The 22,693-nt window shown below is 34.9% G+C and overlaps 1 protein-coding gene across 2 annotated transcripts in view; it reads left to right on the forward strand.

The window, feature by feature from the left end:
* Positions 1 to 22,693, forward strand: part of KCNH7 (potassium voltage-gated channel subfamily H member 7) — a 205,802-nt gene that overhangs the window by 103,267 nt on the left and 79,842 nt on the right. For both annotated transcript variants that reach the window (XM_066553653.1, XM_066553654.1), the window contains exon 3: positions 21,058 to 21,213. In XM_066553653.1, the coding sequence (XP_066409750.1) occupies positions 21,058 to 21,213 (156 nt within the window). The remainder of the gene's footprint in view (positions 1 to 21,057; positions 21,214 to 22,693) is intronic.

The following is a 22,693-nucleotide window of genomic DNA, read 5'->3' on the forward strand; positions in this document are numbered from 1 at the left end:
GCTTTTCAGTGGCATGACCAGTTTTCTCACATTGGCAGAAAGCACAGATGTTATGCTGCCCCTTAGGGAATATTCTGTCTGTGGTAGAGGCAAAATTTCAATATATCTTGACTGTATAGAAGATTCTCCTTGTGTTTCCTGAGGGTGTGAATAAATTGAATATTTCTGGCAGATGAAGTTGTAAAGGGAAAATTATAAATAATGATGTATTAAATAGTGCTGGACAACTTAAAACAACTCTGTGTGAGTCAGAAAAACAATGTAGACAGTTATTCACATTTTGTACCTTAGTGCGTGACAATTGCAGATGTTCAATATTGTGCTCCAATGCAGGCACAAAAGTATGAAGAGTTCAGGACTAGAAGGAATTAGACATAATTGAATGTTTACTATAAAAATATAAATTTGTCCTTCTCTGCATTAAATACCATGTCAGCTTATAAAATTAGGCCTAAGCCATTTGAAGGGCACATTTTGACTTCTCACCCACAGCATTCTAAGAAACGGGGAAGAATTCTGCCTCTGCCATGTGAAAAGAAATACGCATTGGATTATACTAGTCCAGGGCATCCTAGCTGCAAACTGGAACAGAGCCCATGCACTGGACTGGACTCGAGCTGTAAAGTAACACTTTATTTACAGCTGATAAAACAGTGATGTTTACTCTTCATGTGGATGGGAAATACAGGCAACAACAAAACAGAAAAAAAAAACTTATTAATTTTGTGTCAGGCAAAAGGATAGGATTAGTGAAATAGAAAGAATACAAACACCCCTTAGCAAAGTATTGTATTCCTACCTTCATTTCCCTGCCTTCTAGGTATTGCATCAAGATATAACCCACATGATATTTCTGTAGGAACAGGTCTGAAGATCAGTCTAGTAAAAAAATTAGTCCTCAAGTGACTAGTAGTAGTCTTTGCATTTCTGGTGTAGCAAACCATTAGATAAAGTTATCTCTATTATATTTTATAAGGTATTTATAAATATTCCCTTTATTTAAATTTTAATAGATTTTCAAAATTTCCACCAACAATATATGCACATATGTTACTTTAGACTACATATGTTAATTTAGACTGTTCAAGTAATCCAGCTTCTCATTTTCTAATGTATAGGTTTCTAGTGCTAGTCTTTAGCTTCTGCCAACTTTTATACCAACTTAAAGATTTTTTCAACTGCAAACATATTCCAAAAGCTTAGTTCATACAGATGACAAATGGAAATAAAGATCCACTCTACCCATCCACATCACCTCCCTCATTAGAGTAACTTTAGTCTACACTTCAGGCAGCATTTACTGTTTTTGGTCTTCTGATGTACTTTGACTTTAAATGTTATATACCACTGTCATTACAAGACATATTTATGTCTTTTATGAATTTTTATATTAACAAATGAATATGAATTTTCATATTATCAAAAAGTCAGATAGAAGGTGAAAAGAATGAAGCTTTCTTGCATGCCAGTATCTGTTTGTGGACTTTTGCTACTCAAGGAGTTGCATAGTTCTGCTACTTAAAGCCTCCTGTTTCAGGAGAGCATTACAGGCAAAATTCAGTTGTAATTCCACATCTGTAGTACCACTGAAAGGAGCAGAACTTCAGTCTTTGTCAAAACTTGACACAGAATATCACTTCAGATATCATTTGTGGTGGTAACAACTTAAAACAAGGCACATATTTTACATTGCAACAAAACTCATGAACTAAACTTTCTGTACTGGTGTCCTCCAATGACAGAAATTTTTAAGACTAAAATGTATATAACATAGTCTAAAATACTGCTGATTAAAACCTTGCCATGACAATTATTATTTTAAAATACAATTTAGCAACAAGGGAATGCCAGCAAATGCCTAAATAGGGTTTTTGTTGCATGCATTTTACTACCACTTAAAGGAAACCTCATGGGCAAATAATATCATTTTTAGGTTCTTTGGGGAAGAATTACCATGAAAGTGTTTCTATGGCCTGTTGCACCACCCCTCAAATATTTATTTAATGGGAATTTAAACAAGGTAAAATAATAACCTACAAAGTGTTTTTGTTAAATTAATATCAATCTGTAATAGCAAATTCCAGCAAAGCATAAAAATTGAGTTGGGCATGCTAGCATGCTAACATGAGTAATGGATGGATTAGCAGAATATATTTTGAGTTGGATCTGAACTGACTTTTTACTTTGCAGACACACTTTAATTTTGATTAATGCTTACCTCAGTTTAGGCAATAGGCTTTGGCAAGGAGGAGAGAGGATTTTCTTTTCTTTTCCATTGACTTTTCCAGACAACTCAATCTGTAATGCTTGCTAGACTTCCCTTTGAGCCTGAGAACTGCTGGCTTGCAGAATATGCTGTGTTCCTAATCTTTTTTCTCATGTAAGATTGATTTCTACTTTCATCCACATCTTTGGTTCCCTTACTAGTTATGATTTAGTGAAATTCTTCTCTCTGCTCTTCTTGGGTGTCAAATGGCAGCACAGGGTTGAAAGGGAATTTTAGAAGTCCATTGCAGTAGCAGCACTAGATTAGCCAGACCACAAATAAACTTGAACATGGGAAGAGTAATGATGTGCTACTCCAAAAGTACATAGACTTGCATTTTCTGATGTGAAATAATGTTTCTTCAAAAGAGTTTATATACTTATTCTAGAGTCATCCTGCACTTGAGCCTTCTGACTTCAGAGTTGCTCAACAAAAGAAAACAGCCCGAGTTTTACAGTGAGAGAATTTTCACCCCAACCAGAACTTTTACCCTAATTGAGGGATGCAAATTTTGACATTATTTACAACTGTACAGCACAGGTACAATCTACTAAAATCAGTATTTTGCTGTTAGTCTCAGGTACAAAAACACAATAAAACTGAAGGAAGCCCAATCACACACAAATACATTTATACTGTATATACAAAATACGTGTATACTATATATATAGCCTGTTTAAAAGAAGCTAATGTAAAATTTCTTGGAGAGGAGAAAATTAATGGAAAAATTTTAATGTTTAATAAAGACAGTCCAAATTTATACTTTCCCATTCAGAAGAAATGGAAACATTTATTTAGATGTGTATCAAAACAATGCATAGAGAATTATTTCGTTTCCTCAACCATAGTAAGTTTGGATGGTTTAGGGTTTTTTGAAACATTTGTACAGTACTTTGCCAATTCACTGAATTACTACATTATAAGGTATTCTGAAAGATGAAGCACAACCAAAGAATCCAGCAAATACAAGGAAGGGATAAATAAATTACAATTTACACCTGGCCCTGTAGCAGTTTAGTAATTCCCATTTAAAAGAGTCTACCCCCAAAAAAAATTTTTTGTTACATTTATTTGGTTCTATTTCCAAGAAAAAGTAAGAAGTTCTCCTTAGATAATGTAATGAAATTTCTACATTAATCAAAAATGAAGATGAATGAAATTTCATTTCTCTCAAATGAAAATATTTCTGTAATAACTTTCAGCCAGTCTTTAGCCTAGTTTAGAATCATGAGAGACACACAAAGCAATTGTGACATTGGTTTTGAAAATGCACAGCATGGGTATGAAATCCTGTCTCACATTTGACAGACCAAGAGCAATTCATTCAAGATCTGTTATAACAAAAAGAAAATCAAGCTCATCATTCGGATACTGAAATTGATTTCAAAAAACCTTGAACTGAATTAAATTTTCTGCTGCATGGACACCAGTAGACTTGATTTGATATCACTTTGCCCTGGGGCACAAAGCATGACTTTCTTCTGAGTTAAGGGATCACTACAGTTTCCTCATATCCAGATTTATAGGGACATACGGAATGAGCTGTAAAGAGAAGCAGAGAGACTGGAGCAAGCACAGAGAGCTGTGTGCCGAAGCGCAGATACTCTGCTGATCAACATGGCACAGGGGCATTCAGGGAGGGCACGGCCACGATCCTGCCTCAGAGACTGAGCCTCACCAGGCTCTGGGGCTGCACTGAAAACGGGGAGGGCTTCACCCACCTGTCTCTGCCTTTCCTGAAGTCAATGCCTGATGAAAGTAAAAATTAAATATGAGGAGCAAACTCCTAACTACAAGTTTTTCAACAGTAGAAAAAAACCAGGGCAGGAATACAAATTTGATTTCCAATTACATGTTTATATGGATGGATTTATTTCCTAAATATTTTTTTAAAATCTTCATTAATTTCTCATATTCACAAGGGGCTTAGTAAATACTTCAGTTCTGCCACTGTCATTTCAGATATTTGCACAAAGCTAAGATTTTAATTGTAATATTTAAATAATATAAAGATAAACAAAGTACTGCACAAAGCCCAAATTGTTGACATATTCAGCAGGACACTTAAATCAATGGGACTTCTCACAAGCTAAAAAATTGTCATCTGCTTAAGTGTCCAGCTGAATCACAGCCAATGGGCTTCATTATACCCTTTATTGGTTTTATCACTTTGACCTTTACTGCACAGTAAATTTTGCCCTTCTTGTGGTATTTATAACATGTTCTATGGCATACTTGCAAAGGAGATTACCACAGATTTATCTACTGCAATTTGAAAAGGATGAGCTTACAATAGACTGTAATGGTTTCACCCCACAGAAAAATGCATATTGTGTATATTAAAAAATTATTACCTTTAAATAAATAGACCATTTAAAAATTGTCAGAAATTACATGGAGAGAATGTAATTTACACATTTTAATTTCTTGTGGTAAAGGTGACTCAATCAGGACATAAAGTCTGTGCAACTCATTAAATCTTAAAAAAATAATCTCAGTCATTTAAGAAAATAAATCTGGAGTTCATCTACCAAACTTGAATGTTATGATGAAGCTCTAATGTGAAGTTTTGACTGTTATTTTCTGCACTCATGTTTCTTATTATTATTGTACTGTTCTTTTCTTTTTAACTGCTTTTTAACTTGCATATCCTGAATAAATTATTCAATAATTCATAGAGGGTATTTAATTATTGCCTATTAGGACCAGTTTCCCTGAGATACATCCATAACCTGTAGAAGATAATTCAGAATACCTGAAGTTAAGTTTTGTTTCCAGTTCCTCATCATAAATGCCCTCTTGTCTTATTATGATTAATAACTTACTGATTCTACAACACTCCCACAAAGGTAGAGCTTTGGAAGAAAAAAAATCAATCAAAAAATTCGAGCTGAACAATGCAGCTGAAAACAGGACATTTACACAATAAAAGGCATCAGATAATCTTGACCTTACAGTGCTTTGTGTATACTATGTGTGCTGTGCATGAATTTCAATATGTGTAAGTTCAAGGGCACTCTATAGGTAAAACACTGAAGTCCTTAAAATTGCCAGGCACCAATTTACATGAGTTAAGAAGTCCCATGTAAGTCACACATCCCTACTTTTTATGATGTTCAATAGAAGCAACAAATCCAAAGTGGAGATGCTTGGAAAATACTAGTAACCATTGCTCATTTGCTAAGGGTCGTCATTTCAACAAGCTGAAAAATAACCAATGTCTAGAGTTATTAAACTTCCAAATCAACAAGGTTTAAATTATATTATGAGATAAATATGCTTTGACTTATATTTGACAGGTTTCTGCTAAAAGGCTATTTTCAAGACTGGATACATGACGACTTAGCATCAACTTTTTTTATTCTTGATCATTAGCCAGGATTTCATTACAATTTAGCCCATTAAAAAAAGAACAAAATTATAAGCAGAATTCATTCCTCACACGGATACCTAAACAAACTAAAAGTTGTCTTAAGAACCAGCACATGGAACATGCAGTTTGACAAGAGTGGGCTGTGGCTGTTAACACTGCATCATTTAGTATTATGAATTCCACTTTGCACTGTACCTGAAGCAAGTTATGTCTTAAGCAAGTTACTGTAAGGCATTTGAAACAGATGTCCAGGCAAAGCTGATGGACTGTTACAGGAAACTGAAAGTCAAGATGACAAACAAAAGACCTTAAACTCAGAGTCTTATTCATTCATTTTCCTACAGAAAGGTTTGTGAGTGGGGTGAATGTGCCATAGCCTCCCACGAGAGTTTGTGAGGCAGAGCACAGTCTTTCTGTCAGCAGTAACCAAAGTTTCATCTTCCAGGAAACATTAGAAAATATATCTCAGGAAAAATTGTATTCCTTTGCAAAAATATTCATTTGGGTTTTAAATGATTTTGCCCCAGAAAATCCTCTACAGCATCTATATTTTTCCTTTCCTCTATTGTCTCAGTGGTAAATCAGAAGTCAAAACTGTGTGTGCTGTGTAGTAAATTTGACAAGAGATGTTAAGGGATCTGCAGCCTAATAGGATCTCTGAGGAGGCATGCATGTGTGATAGAAAGGAAATACAGCAGGCAGAACACCTCCTGGAGGAGAGCCTGAGTCAATAGGTCTAGGGTTTGCAGAGACAGGACTTTGGAATTGCACATTTTCTTTATGTGGATTGAGCCTGGATGTGTGCTATGAACTAGATGCCTCCCAGAAGCAGTTGATAAGAAAAGCACAATTTTTCAACTTGTAAAACAAAGCTAGCAAAGTAAAATCATGATAAGCAAGATGAAACACTATGTGAAAACTTTCAAAATTCTATCTCTTTCAGGAAGGATACCTTTCTAAACCCATCTTCATTTAGTGTTTAGCACATGAAAACTTCATTCTTGTTTCTGTTAATGGTCTGTCTCAAAATGACTATTTACCACTGACTTTTTCTTTCCCCTCTGTAGGATTTGCATTTCTTCCTAAGAAAAAGTAATGCTTTGCTAGTAAACTGTTTAGATTTACATACCCAGCTTGGAAAATCCAACTCACTCCATGGAATTGCTTACCATTTTCTATCAAAAACATCCCTATCTAAAGTTCTTCTGGGTTACATTTAGAGTGTTTTGCCTGAAGCAAATTAGGCAAATACCTTCCATCCTGTCCATTAGAAGCAGGAGGGTTACAGCACACACGCACACGCCCACACAGACAGGAAGTCACATAAGTATTTAAGTAAGCATTGAGTCCTCAGCCGTGTCCTAGGGCCAAAGTCCAGCAACTTGTGGGAGGGCACCATGCCAGCCTAACAGATGGACATACATATGGGTAGTCAGGACATCATGTGAAGCCATCAAGTATGGATACTAAGGGCACGATTCCAACCTAAGAACATGAGCTTTCTGTGAAGGTTAGGGGATGTTAAGCTGGATTTACTTTCAAAAATAAAGAATAAATTCCACTGCCATGTCCAGGAACAGTTACGCTCATAGTTAATCAGGTGGAGTTGCTAGTAGATAAAAGGAGCTTTTATTCTAAAAGAATTATTGCAAAGGAGAGTTCTAACATTTCACAAGGGAGATTTCATTTTCACAGATAAATATGTATTATTTGTGGGAAGATGATAATCATTATCATTTAATGATAATGATTTTGCACTGGCAGTGCTTTCACCCTGCATCACCATCTGTCCTATGCCTTTTTCCTAAAGGAGACAGGAAACTGCTATTTGAGCAATGAATGCAGCCCACTGAAACACATTCTCCAGCAACCATTATTGGGAGGGTCAGTGTTGGGAGCTGCTGCCCTTTGCTGATGAGGAGAAAATAAGAAAAACAGGCACAGCACCTCCACACACATTGCCCTGGAGAGTACTGACTTAGCACTGCTGATGTATCTGAGTGAAATACAGGCATGCGCATCCACAGCCATCTGCTGCTATGTCCATCAGCAGGAGAGAGGAAGAGATTAGGAATCATGCTTTGTGAATTTAATCCACTGCTACACTACAATTACAAATGGATGTGCCAAAACATGCTCAAATGGGATCCCATGGAATCATTGAATCATAGAATGCTGCATAGGAAGGGATCTATCAGGATTGGTCAAACCTCCAGCTGAGGTTTGCCCACACAAAATGTCTCCCTACAGTGCCAAGTGTATTCTCTGTATTCTTCCCATGTCACTTGGCCTTGCTTCCACTGGGATTCCACATCTTACTTAGATTAGAACACTGTAATCTGAAAAAATCATGAATAGCTTTTGAAATTTTACCAATTGAATAATGAGAGCATATGAAATTTTAATTCCAAGTACAGGACGGACAGAAGCAGCATCTTCGTTTGTGGAGCACTGTATATTCAGAGCAAAATTGAGACAGTAAGCATTAAATTCCTCCTTGATTGAAATGAGATATTGAGAAGAAACATTAGAATTTTATGAAGATGAATGTTACATAGGTGGTTTTGTTGAATAAAAGGACTTTTCTGTTTCTTCCAGTCTTGATTTAAAAACAAAAAGAGAGAGATAACCACTGCTTCCTCTGACCCTCTGTATCCAGAGGATACAGCTTGAACTATCTGCTTTAACTTCTAGACGTTCAGGTTCTTTCTGCTAGACTCAACATCTCTTTAGTATTCAGCGCTCCTTCCATGAAGCTACTGATTGTAATGCAAGTCACTTCTCAAACCACTTTTCACTAAACAACAAAGATTGACATCTCAAAGATGTCAGTGGCACCATTCTGAAGAATGCTATTCCTCTGGTCATTTTTATGCCCCCTTCCATTTTTTCAATGGACTTTTAGAATTCAGATGCCAGAAATTGTATGCAACAATCCAGTTTTAGTCCCCTAAGTGCCATATATATAGGGAAAGGTTGACTTCTTATTCTATTTCTTTATTCAGGCTCTGTTCACCATTCTTACATATTGTCCTATTATTTCTTTTGTGAGATAGAACATTCCAGGCTATAGCTATCTTTTTACATTTCAGCCTACATGCCCTGGTTCTTTAACTGTCTGACTAAATCTACCATTTAATATTGCATTTTTTGCATTTTATGTCCCACTTACAGAATAATTTAAATGCTTCTATTTTGACTCATTAGCACATCATTAGCCACTGCATAACTGGTTTATGAAGCATCCATGCATTTCATAGAAGGATTTTATATTTTCTTCAGATCTTGGCAAAGCAAATTAATGCTATGTGGTAATTTCTGTGGACTTCCACTAGAAAATGGCACTGAATTGTCATTCTCCATTAATGACTTTTCAGAAGCTCTCAGACAATTTGTAAACCATGTAATGAGCTTTTTTGCAATTATAGTTCTATTACTTTATTAGAACATTGCATAAAAATCAGTAGACTACCTTACAAATGCATATGTCTGTAATGACTACTTGGTTGGAGTTTTTATACAAAGAATATAAATATAAAAAGAGATTTCTTGTCCATTAAGAATGTCTGCATTACCACAAAGGGTGACATTAATTACATTCCTGTCAGGTATTCTTTCTTAAATTAATCTAACATCACAGGTTGCCTTCCTTATTTTGCTTACAACTGATGTCAGTTTCACTACCATGCAGTCATTTCATTGCCACAGTATCCCTTTTATGGATGTTGGCACAATCATAGATCCATAGAAAGGCTTGGGTTGGAAAGGACCTTAGAGAGCTTCTCCTTCTAATCCCCCTGACATGGGCAGGGGCACCTTCCACTGGAACAGGTTACTCAGAGCCCCATCCAGCCTGGCCTTGAACACCCAAGGGATGGGGCATCCATGGCTTCTCTGGGCAACATGTTACGGAACATCAGTACACTCACAGTAAAGAATTTCTTCCCATTACTGGAGCTATTTTTTGGCTTCTTGTATTCACTAATGAGAGTATTCACTTACTCTCATTAGTCTCCTTAGTTGTCACATTCCTCTGTCCACTTGAGACATTCCATACCTCTCAGTTTCCAGAGATGTGTCTTTACTTCCTCTATTCTCCATTCACTATATAGCTTTTAATCCCTATTTGTTACCCTTACTTTTGCACTCAGTGCAGATGGACTTGCTAAGATCTTCAGCACTTTTGAACTGGTACTCTTTAGTTATTTAACATTCTCATTAAGAATTGCAGTTTTTCATTCATGTATTTGTCTGACTTCTCCTCCCAATTATTTCTGCTTATATTTTTCTCAACCATAGAAAATTACCCATTTAGAAGGACCACTATTTTACTGCTTGGGATTGTTCTTTGTTTGTCAAAACTGATTGCAATCAGGTCATGAAAACCACCCCTAGGGCAGCCGTGAATTTCTAGTCCAGTAAGTTATTAATATTTATCAGTTCTAATGAGAACTTGAATTAAAAATACATTATGTTTGGCTTGAAAAATTTTGCACCAGGAAACAAGTTTTTTTTCTTTTTACAAGAAGTTTAATATCTTGCTAGTGTGTTTCACAAACCTTCTGTACATAGACCTCCCACCACATTTATTAATATGCATTCAAAATCCCATGATTTTGTGTTGAAAAGAACTCCCAAATACCACTACTTTTTTTGTCCTGGGAGGTTAAGTCCATTTGTTTTATGATTCAAGTAGCTTGACTACTTCCACCAGATTTCCGGGTTGACTTTCCCACTGAAGAGGGTTTCTACATTGTCCCTGTTATCATGACCTTATAATAGCTACTGCATGCAAGAAGAATCCCTCATTTTGTGTCTGGCCATTCTTCCCCTTTAGATACATTTTTCTGGATTACAGTAAAGCACTGTAAGGCACACAATGACTTTTAATCTAGCCCTGTATACAATGACATAATTTTTTTTTTCTACAAGCTTGGGGTTGTGTATTTCAAGCTACTCATGATCAATTCACTTAGAAAATATCAGGAAAGATATGTTTCCATGAGTATGATTTTCCAGGGGTATGATTTCAATAAGAAAAGAGCCTATATTTAGGTACTCCTTCCACCTGGCCAATGGAACTGAATGTACATTGCACTTGTGAAAATTTGCAGAAATGACAGCATTTCCCTTTTGCCTCAGGGTACCTGCTGTTGATCTGTTTTTCTGTATCATCCTTCATACTGTATGGCCATTTAATGATTTCTTCTTTTTGATACATTTTAATAACTGTATCACAAAAAAACCCCATACTCTCCCTGAAATGGCAGAGTGTCAGTGAGGACAGAATCTGGATCACTCTTTTACTTCATTTTGTATTCTGGACCAATACCTTGAATAAATGTAACATATTACAAAAATGGAGTTCTGGGAGGGATTTTGTGGGTTTCATTTTGTGGTTTGGTGTTGGTTTTTTTTTGGTTTTTTTTTTCTGTTCCATTCTGCTTTTCAAATTATCCAGTTAGTTCTTAAAATAGTTTATGTAGTTTAATTTGAGAAAATAAATGAGGTTACTTTAACAAAAAAAGTCTTAGTCTGCACATTTTCTGCAAGATGGGCAATATTCAACAAACCTGAGATCCCTTTTCTCATGAACATAATAAGACATTTCTCAGTTGAATGCCCAGAGGTGCATAGCTTTTAATGAGGGTTTAGAAAAGAATATCTAGGAGGAAAAAAAAGAGAGGTGGAAATAGAGAAAAATTGAGAGGGAAAAGTAAAAAAAAAAGACATCTTTAATTTTAGCACATGTAATTAAATATTTGCTAACTCTTGGCCAACTAACTAAAAATAAGATATTAGAGCCATTATTTCTCACCTCATTGTTTTTGCAAAGATTTATGTTTAAGGTATATTTAAATTTGAAATTTTCACAAAATGTTTTTAAACAGGCATTGGGATTCTGCAATTCTTTATTTTTCTGTTGAAAACTGTGAGAGAAAATGTGTCCTACCAATGTTTTTCAACTTGAACTATACCTCTGGTATTTGTTTGGTGCAATGATTTAAATAAGCTTACTGAAAATGTAAATAAAAAAAAATCAAAGCATTTTCATAATGAAATCCAGTTGTTTTCAAACCTATTCTAATTGCACAGAATTCTGCTGAATAATGTAATTCCTCCTTCTCTAAATAAAATTGTCTTAACAAAGTCTGAAAAATTATTGAAAATTGCTTAAACTAATACAAATGCCTATTGGTACCACTAAAAACATAGTGCTGCATTATTATTATTTGAGCCAAGTTATTATGTTTTTTTTAACCCACCTTTTCAATTTTAGAGATGAATCTGATATTTCATCACTGACCCTTCTCAATTGGTACTGACCAGCAAAATAAGGAAGTCCAATGACATTGGACTTTGGTAATTTTTTATTCCTGTCCCACATTGGGATGATTTATGTTTTAAGATATTACATTCTGAGTTATCTTTTGTTAATAGACAGAAAACACTAGTCAAGTATATCCACACCGTGGTATCTAAAAAAAAATCTTCTTTTAAAAAGACCTCAGTTCAAGTGCATCACACAGTTGAGAAAATGGGATTTGCTATTCACTGTTAATCCTGAAAATTACTTCTTAATATATTTTCAGTAAAACACACATTTCAAAAAATTTTATCTCACAGGAATGATGTGTGATGTAGAAAAAAAATCACTTTTTAATATTGTCCTTTAAAAATAATAAATAATTAATTTTGAAAATTTCTCAGTGAAATATTTCAGTTTTTTTCTTTCTAAAATAGCACTGTTTGCAATGTTTCCCTGTTAAAATCTTCAATTGTGAAATTCATTAAGTTGTCTGCAAAAGAAGCATTTATACTAAGCAAATAAGACTCGAAGACTTGGATTTGCTTCTTTTACACAGTCTGCAACATATACAACACAAAAGAATGAAAAATCTTCCTCAGTTATTTGACAACTGATTTGAAAGGGGTTTACAGGCTTAATAATTAAGTTCTTTTTATAGATGTACCCCTTTGTGCAATCTGCCTTGACCTTCCATGTCTGACTTCTTAGTATCAGGTAATACAGTGTGCAATGCACTCAGAAACCTTACACAGGTGCAGGGATCTGGGCCCAAAATGTTCAACTGCATATGCAGAGACAGAAATATCCCCATTAACAACTCAGAGACATTGCTTTTCAGAAGTAACACTGTTTGCTACATACTTTTGGAAGAAAAAGACAACATGTAAGAGATTTTAGATTAGGTTTAGGGGCTGGAAAATTCCAAGTTACACTCATGTTTTTGCATACCCTCTTTCCAAACCTCTAGTAATGAGAACTCATCCAGAAAACTATTTCAGATCCAGCTTTCCCTCCATTATGTATGTACAAAGAGTGCACCTCTGAGAAAGATCAGCTTGAGTGTTCAAGACTGACTGTCAGAACCAGGCCTCCTGACCTCATTCTAGGTTCCTGACAAAACCCCTCTGACAAAACTCAAATGTAGTTTTTAAGGTGAGCAGAATCAGAAAGAAGAAAGCCTATCTTGCAATTTCTGGCCCAGCTGTGGTTTCAATAGAATTATTCTACAGGCAGCCTGGAATCTCAACAAATCTTTACCTTCCATGTACAGTTTTCAACATTTTTCACTCTATGCTTTTTTTGTTGGTCTTTTCTTTATGCACATGTCACTGCTTGTGTATTTTTCACCTAATTTCATTTTTTCTTTCCTTGCCAAATAGTTAACTGCTCTGTATCTTCTATACATGTTTATAGATAAGCTTAAACAACAAAGCAGGAAATTTTCCTCCCATACAAAATGTTTTCAACATTTCAATTAATCACCATAGCTTATTAGTGTAGGTGTAGATATTATAATTAGGATGTTAGCAACAATTTCAGCAACCCAGTAGCCTAAGAAATGCTGGAATGAGGATTTGAACAGCATTTATCTGTCAATTTAATTATATTACAAATGGGATTAAAAGGAAAGCAAATAAGATATTCATATTTGCCAGTCCAGTAATGAACATGTCCACAGTTTCCAGAGGTCAATTTTTTTCTTAGTTTGTTACTTTAACAATTCTTCCCTCACCTTTAAACAGTGTAAGTTAATACCTAACAAAATCTAAATGGTCCTATAAATCAAATCTTAGTATCAGCAACAATTTCAGTGACAGAATGAATATTTGCTAAGGAGGGTGGAGTGAAATGTCAGAGGAAGTAGGTCTCATTTAATCACTGTAAGGTCCCTAATAAATGTCAGCCAAATACATTCTTCTTGTCTCTACCCATCCCCCTTAAACATATGTAGTCAATTGAAAAGGGATATAATACATTTCAATCTAACATCTATTTTTAATTGTTCTCTGCATTGAGTCTTTCAGAATAGACAATCACACAGATATAGGAAGCATGAGCCACTCACGGTGGCTCATTTTCAGTCAGATGGAATTGGAAAATGGCGACATACAGCTCAGAAGATACAGGTGAAAGATAAAGAGAATTGTATAACCCATTGCCCAAAGTTCTGTATGGAAATTTATGAGACACAGTTTAATATTATGGGGCTGCTATCTACTAATTCAATTGTGAAAATGGGATCAAGAGTTTCTTTGCGTTATCCTTAATTTCTTCATTCATTTTTAATGCTGGTTTGATTAAAATCCTTTTCATGTCTCAGTCTTAACACCTTTAGAAGAAAGTAAAATTATACCAGTACCACCAATTACCAGTATATATATATATATATATATATATATATACACACCAGTAACCCCATTACACCAGTACTACCAATTGAAGGGCAGCAGCAGGCAGCAATTGCAATGCAAACTGGGATTCCCAGAATAGATGCTTTTTGTGCCTATCAATATAATCATCTTTAGTCTTAGTATCAAGTTTTCTCCTATTCCTTATGTGTGCAGCTACATAACAAATTCTGGGCAGGAAAGAAAGGAACATCCAAAGGTAATTCATTCCTATAAGCCACAGTTGTGACAAAATTTAAATAAGGTATTTACAAATCAGATGTCTCCAAAGGTCTAAATAAATTACACTAATTTCAAAGATTCAAAAAGCTGCAGGTACAAACAGACAAAAGCATTTGTCCAATATCTTTCTCATGGGTTTGTTACTGAATTGAACAAGTAATTATGTGGTATCTGTCTCCAGAGACATAGTTCTACATCACAAAGTGCTGGGAAATATTCTCAGGGCAGATTCAGTCCTTCTTCCACTCATTTGTATTGTATAAACAAGAAGACTAAGCTGTGAAAATCTGTTAATAAATCTTAGTTTTAGTTAACAGAAAAATAGATTTGCAAAGGTATTTGCTGTTAAAGGAGCCCTTTAGCATAAAACCATGTGAAATTTTGCATGCCTCTTTCCAACACAGCATTACAGGAATAGACTTCTTAGCATAATTTTAGAAAGAACATAAAACTTTGCATTGTTTAAAACAATATTCCTTATGACATACTGCATTGTTCCTGGCTTATGCTTGAATAGAAACAGAAAGAATTGGATTTTCAGTCCTTGATTGGTCATGTTGAGTCCCCACATCACAACACACATCATGCCTCATTATTTGACAAACTGGCTTTGCTTGAATATTCAATAGACATCCCCAGTGCAATTGTCCTTAAATGCCAACTAAACATCACCTAACACAGTGTTTGCTTAGAGTGGACTTCAAAGTGGGGGTAAATAGGCTTCTGAATTTTAAGCATAAAAGAAAGGACTTTCTTCACAGATAAGTCACAAAAACCACACAAAGCAGAGCAAATATTCCCTGGGCACTGTTTTTCTTTCAATTTCTTTTTCTTTGTCTGCAATCTTTCATGAATACAAAATGCTTTGCTATACTGGTCTCATTAATAAATTACAACCAGTCAATTTCAGGTGCATTCTTCTGCACCATTCACAGTATTTATTTTCTAAAATAAGTTTTTAAAATTTTACTAGAACCTTGACAACGCATTGGAAAAACAAAGGTTTTGGCTTCTATTAATTTTTTTAAAGTTTGGCTGAAAGTAGCTATGGAACAGCAGGAAATAAAGCCAGAATTACATCTCACACAAAGCTGTATAAAATATGAATATTCTCCCAATTCTTAGGGCATTTCAGGAATGTGAAAATCTTAGCAGCTCTGTGCAAGCAGCAGCTTTATTTCACAAGATATTATATCCCCCCTCCCACCTTGCCTTCCAAGTAATTCCTCTACCTCACAGTTCCTGTGACTCTTCCACACTCCATATTAAAATCTTGTCTATGTCCTTTATCTGCCAGCATTTAGTGACAAAATGGATTATAAACAGCAGTTTAGGCTAGAGAACAAGACTTTCATCAACTGCATTTCATATGGTCCCTAAGGAGCTTGTTACTATTTGTATGCTGAGCATGGTGGATAAAGCTCCCCATCTCAGCCTTCCTGAATGTCTGCACAAAGCAGGACAGTATCTCCTTTTCCAAGACTAGCACATAAATTTAATTTCATTAAATTCCCTTTATGTCCTGCCTAGAAAAGTATTACACCTTTCCAAGACCATTCCCGTGCTGAAAGAAGTAGAAAGTGATGGGGGGTTTTGGCCATTAGAAAGGAAGAGGATACTGAATTTGTGAAGTTTAGGTGTCAGTAGAAAGCCATGCTTTGGCTCCTCATCCCAAAGATGAAGATTACATTATGAACAGGCAGAGATAGAGAAGGTTTTCTGATCTTCCACATTAATTCACCCTCATATTATCTCTCTTTTCTTTCCCCAACGTAGATCTTATTAATATTGGGCAAAACCCAAAAGCCATGATATGATGAAAGGACAAAGAAGGCTATAAACATGGACATAGAATAGCAAAATAAGATTGGTTATGTTTTGGAATGCATAGCATTCTTTGCATTTACAGAAGTCAACTATTACTTAACAGAGCAATATTAAGTTTTTATGTATTATAATAGCTATCACACTCTAATAATTTCACAGTAACTAGTCAAAAAAGAATCTATGAAAACAACATTTTGCTGCATTACTAACAAAACAGGAACTATGTGGACTTTTCTGTGCCCCGTTTCAGTAAAATGGTGATAGAATTAAGACAAAGCTGAGTACACAATTGAATATGAAATATATTTAATTGCATTTCTACCATAATTGGTAGTTTTAAGTTTATGCCTCTGAGAGAAGGCATTTTGAGTATTTCTTTTGATGACAAAGTGAGAATCCTATTGAGGGAACTGGAGGGTATTTATTTCCAAAATAAAAATAGTGATTATTTATAAAAGTGCAAAAAATATCCAGTATCTTTCTCTTGTCCCTGTATTACCATAACATTGTGGTCTGCAGACATGTTTCATTCAGAGCTGTCTGGCAAACAGCAAACAGGATGGTTGAGATCTGGAAATGCAGAGTATCTCTGCCTCTATTTTTTGACTGTGTTTGGTCTTGTTCTAGTAGGCAGGCTGTTGTTGGCTCTTTCTTTGTTATGTTTTGATTTATTCTTTGTTATCTTCAGTTTTAAATGAGCAGATGTGGCTATGGATTGTAGAGATACCTATACTACTACACCTGTAAGTTGTAGAAGTAAAAAATTATCACAATCCCAGGAAACTTGGGTATGAGATCACTCTGCCCAGAAATTTCTACATGCATTCAGAGGACATGTTCAATATTTTTCTTTCTATAGCCCTATTCAGTTGTCTACAGCAGTTCTAGTAACAAAAAATATCTGAGAAGTCATAAATTCTTTGGCACACGGAGCCAAGATTGGTTCCAAAATATATTGAAACCAGTCTCCGCCTTCTGGAGGCTGTCCTCGAATTTGTACTGAGTGCAGGAGTCTAAATTTTTATATGGTGAAATGCAGATAGCACCTGTAAAACCCATTCAGGGCAAGAGGATTCCCGAACCATCCTGTAGAACCGTGATGAATTTTGAAAGGTTCTTGTTTTGTGAACCATGGCAATTCTTCAGAATTAGGACAATTACCTAAATGCCTCATTTTTCAGAGATCCTTTGAGCTTGGCATATAAAATGGCCTGTGAAGATTTTGTTCCCAGGAAGGCTGAATCAAATTAGTTTTTTGGGTTTGTCATTTTTCAAAGTTTACTTGTCAGAGTTTTTCACATGAGAATTTGGAGTGTCTTCACTGTTGTATTAGCTGCATTGTCTTCTCCAGATTGTTTGTAAGTGGAACTACCACAATTCTAATAAATGAATGCAGTTATATCTAGAAGATGCAGTCTGATAAAAATCTGCCCAAAATTCTTCCATACATGATCACTGAAAATGTAAAAAATGTTTATGAACCAGATTAATTGACTTGATGTGCCTGCCTTGTACTGATCTTTTGAAGCAAGTCATCTTTAAACACTATGCAGACAGATAGATATAGAGGTTTTCCTTCATCAGAATTGCTCAAATGGTGCAATAGATCCTTGTATAACCCTACTATACCCTATATCGTTATTTCTGAAATATTTATTTTCACTTGTGTATGTATTTTAGCAGTTACTTGTTTCACACAAGGCTGTGTGGTCTTGTGAAATCATACTATTGAATACATAACAATGGAATCATATCCACCCAGCAAATAGGGGAGTGAAATCTGTTCTTCCCATATGATTATTTTTCCACTAATTTAACTAGGTGAAACAGTGGGCTTTACAATGTCTTAAATAAAAGTAAACAAGTCCCTATAACCATGGAATTCAAGCTGATAAGAAAATGTCTAACTTGTCCTCTATCATCTCCAATGATGAAAACAAGAGTGCAAAACAGGTATATTTCATGATTACTCCTCAGGAGTAATCATGAGAAAATTCAGATGTATTGCTGGCTATTGAATTTATTAATTATGAAGGTATTATTTTCCTAGTTGTTCTCATTAAATCATCCACTTGCCCGGTGCTGTTAGATAAGAAATGCAAATTCCAAAAACTACATTACCATTTTTATTGCTCAGTGGAAGCATGTCTTACTTTTGAAATATTCAGCATAGAGACCAAACAGGAAAAACATGCTGAGTGCAATGAAGAGCAGTGGGATGCCAGAGTGCAAATACTGAATAAGATTGTTTGTAAACAAGCTTCTTATTATTTCTTTATTGCTATCAACTCTAACAAATCAAAGCTTATCTTTGAGTTTGTCAATGTTATTTCTTTGTACCCATCTCTTCTTTTTAAATCATATTAGGATATTCCTTGGTATTTTGAATTTTGTATTTCCTTATTGTCCCTTCAATAGAATTAGATACTGAGAAGTGTATAGCAGATAGCAGTGTCTGTACTAAAGAAAAACACTAGCAATGTCAGGAACAGTGACTGCGACTGTCATTATATTTTGGTTAACTTCCACATTCCACTTTCAGTATTACAAAAAACGTAAATATTCCTTTCCTCTTAAAAAGCCTGGGTTTCTTGGAAAAATTTAGACTAATGAACTACAGTGGACTTGACTAGTCTGGTGTATTTGGTCTTCAAAGCAACCATGCTTAATTAAAACCACACATGAAACTTTCCTATTTTTTGTTCCTGAAATATATCTACATACAGCTTAAACTTTTAATCATCTGCTCTTTTTGCCATGTTCTTAAGCTGTGGACTGTTAAACAACTCCTGCATCTCCCCAGAGATGCAAATCCCTAGATACAGTACAAATGAGGTTTGTAAATTCTTTAGGGAGGAATGTTCTACACAAATGGGAAATAGTGTCATTAGTTAGCACTGTGGGAAGCATTTCAAAAGCTGAAACACCCTTGCCTTCAAAAGCAGAAAAGTTTTTAAAGTGTCCTCATCATCATCCTTTGCAAATACTGACAAACCTTTGATCCACTGCAGTGTTATTCAAAGCCATGCATGCCTCAGCCAAGCCCCACCTCCAGATATTGGGGAATACCTGCTCAGCCTATAAATTTTCATGTCAAAACCATACATATCATTTCCTTCCAAGCAAATCAATAAATATAATTTTGACTTTTTGAACTCAGTATGTATTTTGTTAGCTAAAACCACAAAGATTATTCTGAATTCTCTCTAGCCCCTCTGTTTAACCAGTCTGTGTTGCAATGGTTGGCCTGCAGCATTTCTATTTTTAGCTCTAATGGAACAGTCTTAAATTGCTTATTTTCTGTTTACTAAAGACATTGAGCTTGTAACCATGGAAACTGTGGCAAGTGCCACAGCTTAACTGTTTTATTAAATGGATGGAAGTTACAGCTGCAAAACTTGAAAGGCCAGCATGTCAATTTTATACATAACTCGAATTGCCATATATACCACATTATAGCAAGTACTGCATTAAATATTAGAGGCCAGAATCTGGTCTTGGTTGTAATGATACAAATTGTACTATCTCTCTCCTCAATGGAAACAAACAACAAAAAAAAAAACTTGTGTACAATCTAGATCAAGATCTGTTTTTGTCAAACTGCACAGGCTGTCAAGTTTCAGTGATTACTACATTTGAGTGCCTAAATTGCAGATGATGTACATTAAACCAGTCCCTAGTTATCATAGAAAGACCCCGTCTCACAGTTGTGTCTGCATGAAATTTTTAGCACATTATTGTATTGCTTACAGCAATCACATTATTTTTGGAACCACTATGTTCTGTAACATTAAGAGAAAGAATTAAATCAAAACTAAGGACCTTGTCAACTGAAACTTCTAAAGCCATAGTGGAAGAATTAACACAAAGAACTCCTTAAATCTGTAATTAGGTTTTTAAACAAGAACATTCTGGGCACCAGAGGTATTGAAAGTTTACACTCTCTATTACTTTTAGTATAGGCAGAGTATGCTTCACACATGTGAAAGCTAAGGTATTTTTGAATTCCTACTTCAAATTGTATATAACACTTAATTCAAACCCTTCTGAAAATTATTGAAAATTATTAGCACAGTTTAGAAGATTTTTGTGATGAAGTATAAAACAACTAACAAATAAAAATTTTAACACAAATCTAAACATTTCCCCAACGTCCCCAAAAGACTGAGAGCTAAAATAAGAATACTGGTATATTTACATCCATAAATACTTAATGCATGACTCATCCTGTGTAATAGAACCAAATGCTTGAAGAATGTTCAACATTTAGAAGAATCAGGATCTGCTTTCTTCTCAAGGACTGTGGTTGGAACAGTGTTCAGTTTTCTACTTTTGGTGTTAAATGTCTCCATATTACAAGTCCATCTATATAGGCACTTCCAGTGAACAAAAGAAATGAAAAAGTAAAATTGGCATTTCAAAGGAGACGCTTTTTGGTAAAGGTAAGGCTCCAAGAAATTATGAACAGTGGCATTTCTTTCTATGAAAACATTACTGTTTAAATCAAAGAATAATATGTTTGATGCTCAATTATTGAATTCAAATAAATACTCTTCACTGTCTGTTGGTGTAACTAGACTTACTGAAGTGAAAAAAATTATGTTTCCTTCCATTTATATATTTCTTTCTTTTTTTTTTAATCCATCTGCAGGATCTACCTTCATTTGCAACACCCACATAATTCCAGTGAAAAATCAAGAGGGAGTAGCAATGATGTTTATTATTAATTTTGAGTATGTAACAGATGAAGAGAATGTGACATCTCCTGAGAAGTCCAAGCCAATATTACCATCTAAACTTGTAAATCGTAAGTTACACAATGAAATTTTTTTGCTTGCCTCTACTTTTATCTGGCAAAATAATCAACATGGGCAATAGGTTAGCAAAGGATGCAATCCCACTGACTGACTCAATAATCCGAAATCATAAGAAGCTAAATGTAGCAAACCTACTGCAAGATAATAGTAAAATAATCTATCAGACCTTTGGTAGTACTAACAGCCTAGATCTTGTGAATAGTACTAGGACGTATAACTTCATAAAAACTAGAATCTTTCACATAAATGCATTACCTTTGACAAAAATCAATTATGAATGGAAACCTTAAAAAAGCATTGTGATATAACCCAGATATTTCATGTTAGTTTATTTGAAATTGGATAATTATATTTTATTCTAAAAAAATGGTGTCATTTGATTAATAGTTGGTGAAATGTGATTAAATAAGACTAGAAAATATAACAATCAGTTAAAACATAATTAAATATTCTGATTTTATCAAATTGAAGTATTTAGATTGACTTGGAAGATGGAGGGTAGATGGGTGGATGCACAGGAAATGCTTTTGCTTTCATTCCACTCTGGAGCATAAGTATTGTCAAAATCAGACAACTCAACACAAATGTCCACTTCTTATACAAGTGCACTGCGTATCTTTCTGTCCCACTATCTGCAGAACATGTGCTCTTTTGCTGACCTTCACTGTGTTCAGCAACAGCACACAATCCTTCTGCTTTACGTCGCCACTCACGTAATCTACTCTTACTACAAGAGTTCCGAGAACACATCTGTACACAGAGCATGTACAAGCTCTTAGTCAAGCACAGCATGCTCTAACAGTGAGCATTAACACTTGGAAAATACCTTTTCACAGTGAGATAATCTTTAACATTAGTACAATAAAGGAACATAAGTATTCTTATTGTTAAATCAACACTTCAGAATTCTCTATTTAAGAAATAAAGACTGGTACAATTCTCACTGTGAGAAGCAAGGAGAGAACTTTCTTGATGCAAACACTACACAGTGTCTGAAGCATCCATAGAAACCTACAATGACAGGGTACATAAGAATGTAGCAAAGGAAATTTCCATTACTGGAACCTTGCAGTCTACAAATAATTACTGTTCCCCAAATATTACATTTTTTAAAAAGTCCTTGTAAATAGTCTTTACAGTACATATTTAAAACCTTGTGCTTTTATGCTTCCTTTGTTTATTCTGTTTTGCATTGGGTGGAGGGTTTTTAATAACCAATAGAGCAGCTTTTGTTGGGATTTTTTTGGGATTCGAAAATAACACTTTTTTTCTGCAAATGATACTGTTAAAATCCTATTAGGAGTATCAGAAAAATTTTAAAATTACATCAGAAAAAAATTATTATAAGTACATCAGGTAAACCCTACCCATATTCTGGTTTTGTTTTAGTATACCATGTTTTTTTGAGATTGAAACATCTTCCTTCCTTCATTTAAAAGGCAATTTTATAACATAGATAAAATTGTTCCG

This window comes from Molothrus aeneus, chromosome 7, assembly GCF_037042795.1.
Source record: "Molothrus aeneus isolate 106 chromosome 7, BPBGC_Maene_1.0, whole genome shotgun sequence".
Taxonomy (NCBI): Eukaryota; Metazoa; Chordata; class Aves; order Passeriformes; family Icteridae; genus Molothrus; species Molothrus aeneus.